Source organism: Lepisosteus platostomus, chromosome 4 (genome assembly GCF_059453375.1).
Source record: "Lepisosteus platostomus isolate fLepPlt1 chromosome 4, fLepPlt1.hap1, whole genome shotgun sequence".
In the NCBI taxonomy this organism is placed as follows: Eukaryota; Metazoa; Chordata; class Actinopteri; order Semionotiformes; family Lepisosteidae; genus Lepisosteus; species Lepisosteus platostomus.
Genome location: NC_142614.1, coordinates 71,749,089 through 71,755,876, shown reverse-complemented (window position 1 = coordinate 71,755,876; position 6,788 = coordinate 71,749,089). Strand labels below are relative to the sequence as shown.

Below are 6,788 nucleotides of genomic sequence, written 5' to 3'. Positions count from 1 at the left end.
GAACGAGCGGAGGGGGTGAGGAGGGAGGGAGGGAGCGAGGGAGTGAGCACAGCCAAGGCGGGCGGAGAGAGAGCGAGCGAGCGAGCGACAGATAGGGAAGGAGGAGGAGGAGGGGGGCGAGGGGGGAGGAGCGTGGAAACTGTCGGTCAGGGGGGGTTGCCACGGCGAATGGGCGTTCCCGGCGCGCCCGGCAGCCAATAGGAAGCGACGCTCCGTGTGTCACCATGGTGACGGGGTTGTGCCCGGGGAGTCTGTGATGGGTTGACAGGTGCGTGACAATCGGAGCTCTCTGCAAGCATGTACGCCAAAGGCAAGAGTAACAGCGTACCGTCCGACAGCCAAGCCAGGGAAAAGTAAGTTTATTTATAGGGAGGGGGGCACCGTAATAACGCGGAAAGTGCACGAACTGCGGGCGGCCAGCCGCGGAGCCGCAGCGGGGCAAAGCGAGGGCTGTGGAGAGCGGCGGGTGGCGGAGCGCTCGCCGGGGTTTGGGGAGGGAGGAAGGGGGAAAGGAAAAGTTGTTGTTGTCAGTTGTCAGCGCCCAGGCAAAATAGAAACTTGGTGAACTTTCTGAAACGCGTTTGTCCGGGGGGGTTAACGCGGGCGGGCGGGACCCCCCGTCCAGGCGTGGGGGCACAGTCTCCGTGGCACACCGGCGTGAAAAAAACACCACAACAACAGCAGCAGCAGCGGCAGCGGCAGCGGCGACAAGCCCACGGAGAGTGCACAGCGCCAGGCGGCCGCTGCTTCGCCGGGGCTGTCGGCCGGGGCGAAAAGTTGTTGAAACGCGGGGCTGTGTCGTGGGCGAAGGCGGCGCGGACTTGAACTCGCGCCGGGGGCCCCCGGGGGGGCTCTCCGTGGGCTGGACGCGTGAAACGTGGTCGGTGGTGTGTTTTGGGCAAGCGCTGGGCTCGGTCTGGAAACAATAGGGACGGCTCGCCGCCGATGCGGGGTGATGGATATCGGCGTCCGGGCTGACGTGGAGTGTTGCATGCTGTTGCATGCTGTCGCGACGTTTCTTTCTTTTTTTTTAAATCCCTCCAAAAATAAATAAATAAAATAAAATGAAAGGATCGACTTGACAGTTTACCGACGCGGTGGCGTAGCCTTTCCCAAACAAACAGTTTTGCCACAGTCCCACGGCACCTAGTGTCGCACGGAGCAGCTCTCCGCGGCGTATGAACCCAAGTTTGTTACCAGAAATGCGTGTGTGTGTGTCCCCCAAAATAAAAGTAAAATCGCGACCCTTTGGGGGGAGGGGGGTTGGTTGTGCCTCTTCCGCGTTGAGCATTTTTTTTGTGTGTAAATGCGCGTTTTCAGTGGGCTGCACGGTGACCTGGACACAGGCTTGTCCCGTGTTGACGTGCCCCGCCGCTCCACTCCACTCCACGCCACGCAGGGGGGAAAGTCGGCCCTGCGTGTCTTACAGGAGCGCTCCTGTCTCCGGGGCAGGGGGACACGTCTGCGCCGCTTTCGGGCTCCTCGCTCCGACGCCTGCTGCAGTTTGTTTTTGTTTAGTTTAAAAAAAAAAAGAAGTTATGCAACAGTCCTGGCTCGGCGTCCACGGTGCAGTGCGTGCTCCCCACGGGGGTCTCGTCTTCCTCCCGGGGGTCCGGTCGGGGTCTGTCCTGGCTGTCGGGGGGACGGGGGACCGCTGTCGTGCGCGTCCGGTTGGCATGGAGCGCAACACGTCACTGGCTGGGTTACTGGGGTCCCGGGTTTGAGCTGGGGGTCCCTGTCGGGGGTTCAGTACCGTGAAGAAATCGTTTTCGGAACGACCGGCCCCCCTGGCGTGTTTCTTGCCTGGTTTCCGCCCGTGGAGAGGACCCGGTGTCCCGTTCCCAGCGGAGTGGAAAGCGCTGCTTTTCACTTGTGATCTGGAGGAGGGGGGGGGCTTTTCGGCGTGTTCACCTCTATTTCTGACTTCTGTCGGGTTGTATGTGTCGGAGCCTCCCAGCTTTGCATGGAGGCGACTTATGTTTGGGACACACTGTCAGTGACGGCGTGACACCGCCACGCGTGTGTAGGAGACACCACTGCTGGTGGAAGTGAGCTTTCGGTGACATATTTAGGCGAAACTAGAAAACCGACCAGAAAAAAAAAACCAAAACCAACTTGAGGACACAGGGAGGATTTTGCCTGTAAACTGATCATAATCTCATAACTCATAATCATCTGATATTTAAAGTTAATGCAACCGAATATGAGGGTTAAAGGAATGCACGGGAATAAACGTTGTCAAGAAATGTTTTTTTTTTTACAAGAGTTGTTAATGGTCTTTGTGTAGCAAAATAACAGGGGGACTCCTATTTAAAATGTTTTTATCAGCCTTGTTTTTTTCAGTTTGATGTAAGGAGCCTTTGCTATAGAGTGAAACTCCTAAGGACTTTGGGATGAAACAGAAACTCGCGCTGAGGTGCCAAGAATCAGCTCATTCATGTACCAGGTTTTCAAAACGTCACCTGACTGCTCGTCGCTTGCGTGTAGTTTGTTGCGTCGGTGAAAGTGCATCGTCCGAGGTGTTTTAAAAGATGAAAACGGGATGTCGAGAATATTATTAGTAGTATCGCGAGGGAGCGAAAAAAAGTTCAATCGGATAGCTCTTCCAGGGGGGAAGGAACCCATTTCATTTACTTGGCTGACGTTAGGTGAGGGCCGGGGTGCCTGTGTCTTCTGCCGGCTCAGGAGTAGAGTTGTCTGCGATCTTGGCAGAACCCTGGCTTCGCAAGAGGACCAGCTGGCTGACGCCCCCGGGTCAGCGAGCTGCGAACTCCCAAATGTGTTGGCCGGCCAAATGCCCTCCTCTTGGTCTTGCGCGCCTTCCTGCGTGATCTGGGCCCGGGCCCGCCGGGGCGCCCTGCCTGTGCCGGGACAGACCTCTCTTGCCCCTTCAGGATGTAGCCTGCGGCGGCATCGCTCTGCATTCGCGGCGTGGGCAGACCCAGCCGTCTGAAGGCGCGCATGATCGCACCTGGCGGGATTCGTGTCGGGAGGAGGAGGAGGAGGAGGAGGAGGGGTTGTCCTGGGCAGCTGGAGCACGGTGCACGGAAGGGATGACCAGAGAGCTAACAGAGGCTCGCTTCTGTTCCCAGAGATTACCTGTGGAGCATGTGCGTCGTCCTCTTCCATCGCCGTCCTCACCGTGACCGTGATCCTCACGTCAGTCCGGAGGGGGAATAAGGGACCGTGTTCCCTAGGCGTCGCTGCACCATTAACTTGCCAGTCACCCTAGCTTTTTTGAAAAGGGAGAAGAAAGATCGGGGGTATCCACTCAGTGTGTCCAGATGTTGCGCTGCTCAACAGTCCAAGGAGCGCTAGTATGAGTAAAAAAAAAACCCTGTTCTAGGTCTCAGAGGGATTGTTTACACAAACAGGGTTTTCAGTTTTGCTGAGTTTTGTGCTGAAGACCGCCTTGGTCAGGGGTCTTGATTTTGTTTAGTATTTGAAGTTGGATTCCTTGTTGTGGCATCCTCCTCTAAGAGTGCTTTTGCAGTACCAGCTGACTTCCCTGGAAAACCAAACCCCTCCGCAGCCGGGAATCCAAGAAGTTGAATGTGGAAAACAAAGGAGATGAGGAAACGGCCTCAGTGTGGGATAGGGATTAAGAACACGGTGATTCACCTGTGGCCTCGAGAGCCTTCTTATGTTTTCATCTGCCACTGTGTGGCACTTCCTCCTAGCCATTTCTGAGAATAATTCGGAAGCTGTTCTTTATTGGGGGTATTGTTCAAATAGCATGGACTTGTAGCAAGAAATGAACACTGTGTCAGCAGAACTGGATACTTTCAGAATAAAGTGCATCAAAAGTATTGCGATGGTTATTGCTTACAGAAACCCACCTGTATTAAAATTGTATTGGGTAATGTGGATGTAGAAAGATGGTCAAGGGGTCTATACAGGTCAGGTCTGGGAGTGATCTGTGTCTGTACTGGGAGGTCAAACCAGGTGTCATGTCCAGTTGTTGCTTTTATTATTATACTTTGTTTGCTTAGAAGCGACAGAGGCCATTTTGTCAAACCTAAACAGGAGAGTCCCAGATGCTAAAAAGGTCCAATTGTGCTTTTGCAGCAGTGGGTCTGACCCCCTGGAAAAGCTCAGATGGGTGATTCGTTTTGTGTATTGCCTGCATAAGGATTGATGTAGAAAGCGAAGGACCCATGCAAAGCTGAATTTACTGGGTGTCTCTTCTCACTTAAAACCCACGAAGGAAACTCCACCTCCCTTAAATATTTCTGATCTCTTGATAAGCTACACCCTAATTGTACCCCGTGCTCCTCTGACATTGGACTCGATTGCGAACTGTGGGCAGAAGGGCTTTCTGCTGTTACAAACTGTCGGCCGAAAATCTCAGTGGTTGTGTCCGAATCTCGTGTTGAAAATGCTGTTTTATGTAAGTATTTTTGAATCTGAATATGTAGTTGTTCTCCTTGCTGAGTTTTTAATTGTATGTCTCTCGGCAGCGTGCTTGGTCAAAGCACTGTCTGATTGCAGTAGATTGGGGCTCGTCTGGGGTAGTCAAGCTTTGAAGCCTGTAGTAGTCAATAAGGGTCAGTTTGGCTAAATAAGGTTCAGTCATGAGCGAGAAATCAGTTCCCAACAGTAGCTTGTCGTGCAAGCAAATTTACGAAAGTTAGGTAATAAAACATTCCATAGTCAGGGAATGTCGAGCGTGGTCACATGGGTGCTTTGTTCCTGGGTTTCAGAGTGAAAGAACAGACAGCAGAGACAAGCATCTATTTACAAGGTTAGCACACGCAATTATAGGTTATTATTTACAAATATTTCCAAGATGTGCAAGCACCTGGTCACACTGCCTTTTACAGAAGCTAGGCTTTAGCCACCTGGGTCTCGCTGTGTCGGGTTCACTCTCCCACAGAGAGGCCAATACAGCACAAGGAAGCTAAAGCCACTTGTGTAAAACAAAAGGCCTTGCCCTGGACAAACACTGCTCTCTCTCAACCGATGCAAAACCAGAGGGAGCCTTTCTCCCTGTGCCAAATACAGCATCAGCACACCGCAGAGTACGCCACTGGTGGAGAGCAGTGAAAAGGAGATCCGTGTCTGCACAAGTAGAAGCAGAAAACTGCCCTTTTGCTCTAGATGTAAATCTGGTCTCTTCAGGCTCTGAGTGCTGGAGGTCTGACTTGTAAAAGGTGGTAACCACCCCCTCTGGGGTGGCTCTGATCTTTGAGGACGTCTGAACCTTCTCTAATGTTCTGAATCAATCCTTTGTACCGGTCTTCCACCTCTTAGCTTGTGATGTCCTGACTGTGTTAGAGCGTCATTCGCACAGGGGGATAGAGTACGTGACCAGAGAGCCCATCTCAGTCAGCAGCCATGTCACCCTGCAGCTCACAACTGGCAGCCCACTGGAGCTCAGCAGGCGGGAGCCTGGTCCGTACCTGGATGGGAGACCTCCTGGGTAAAACTAAGGTTGCTGCTGGAAGAGGTGTTAGTGGGGCCAGCGGGGGGCGCTCACCCTGTGGTCCCAGTGGGTCCTAATGCCCCAGTATAGTGACAGGGACACTGTACTGTAAACTGGCACTGTCCTTCGGATGAGGCAAAAAACTGAGGTGCTAACTCTCTGTGGTCATTAAAAATCCCAGGGTGTTTCTCGAAAAGAGTAGGGGTGTAACCCCGGTGTCCTGGCCAAATTTCCCATTGGCCCTTACCAATCATGGCCTCCTAATAATCCCCCTCTCTGAACTGGCTTCATCACTCTGCTCTCCTCCCCACTGAGAGCTGGTGTGTGGGGAGCTGCCGTCGCATCATCCAGGTGGGGCTGCACACTGGTGGTGGTGGTAGAGGGGAGCCCCATGACCTGTAAAGAGCTCTGAGTGGAGTGTCCAGAAAAGCGCTATATACCAACCTTAGTTTTTCCCAGGAGTTCTGCCATCCAGGTGCTGGCCAGGCTCACACCTGCTGAGCTTCACTGGGCTGCCAGCTGTGTGCTGCAGGGTGATGTAGCCACTGGCTGAAATGGCGCCCAGGCCAGATCTTTGCTGAGATGTGTTTGTGCGAAAGCGGGCTATACACGGCCACACCTCCGGGACCACTTCCGGACACGGTCTCCCCCTTTCCCCGCTCGTGTTCGCGGGGGCCTCGTCCGTGCTTGAAATCCCTTCCCAGGAGGAGGACACGCAGCTCCTTTCTCCTGCCGGTAGAGCGAATAACTCCGGGACCGCGGGATGAGCGCACGTTCTGGAAGCTGTCTTGGGATTGTTGTCCGGAAGAGCAAGTAGCTTTCTCGTCGCAGGAAAACTGAAAGGCAGGACCGTAAGGGCGGCCTCGGCCTCGTTCTTGCGTTACTCCCCTTGATTTAACTTGTACTCTGTGCTCTGTAATGTCCATCTTCATTGACACTGTTTCATACCCGTTTTTTAATGAAGTGGAGGTACTTTCCACCATTGACGTGCATATCTGATGCCACCCAGGCGTTAAATAAGTTAAATTCACTTAGCGTTGTGGAGAGGGCCAGTCTGTTTGCCTGAGGCCATAATGTGCATGCCACTTTATACCTTAAATATTTTATAGTGGGCTCCCTGGTACGGTAATATTATCAGTATGATTTGTGCTGCTCAATAGTACAGCACCATTATTAATAGTGGAAGTAGGAGTGGCCTCTTTCAAGATGTAGCTTGAGAAGATCCTAGTGTCCAAACAAGCTAGCTGGACTGGAAGGGCCTCCTCTCGTTTGTCATCGGTCTTGCTCTCCTGATTTCCACCTCAGAGGCTCAAGGCAGGTTAATCACATCGTGCTTTGGTTTACAGAACATCTCGGCACTTTG

General features: G+C 53.1%; 1 protein-coding gene across 3 annotated transcripts in view; it reads left to right on the top strand.

Moving 5' to 3' along the window:
- Positions 1-211: 211 nt before the first annotated feature.
- The window catches only part of LOC148673787 (single-stranded DNA-binding protein 2), a 161,059-nt gene continuing 154,482 nt past the window's right edge, over positions 212-6,788 (top strand). For 2 of the 3 annotated variants that reach the window (XM_088630626.1, XM_088630623.1), the window contains exon 1: positions 212-353. In XM_088630626.1, the coding sequence (XP_088486752.1) occupies positions 298-353 (56 nt within the window). In that variant the 5' untranslated portion in view covers positions 212-297. Of the gene's footprint in view, positions 354-4,152; positions 4,391-6,788 lie in introns of those variants that run through there. The other variant, XM_088630625.1, reaches the window with a different exon arrangement.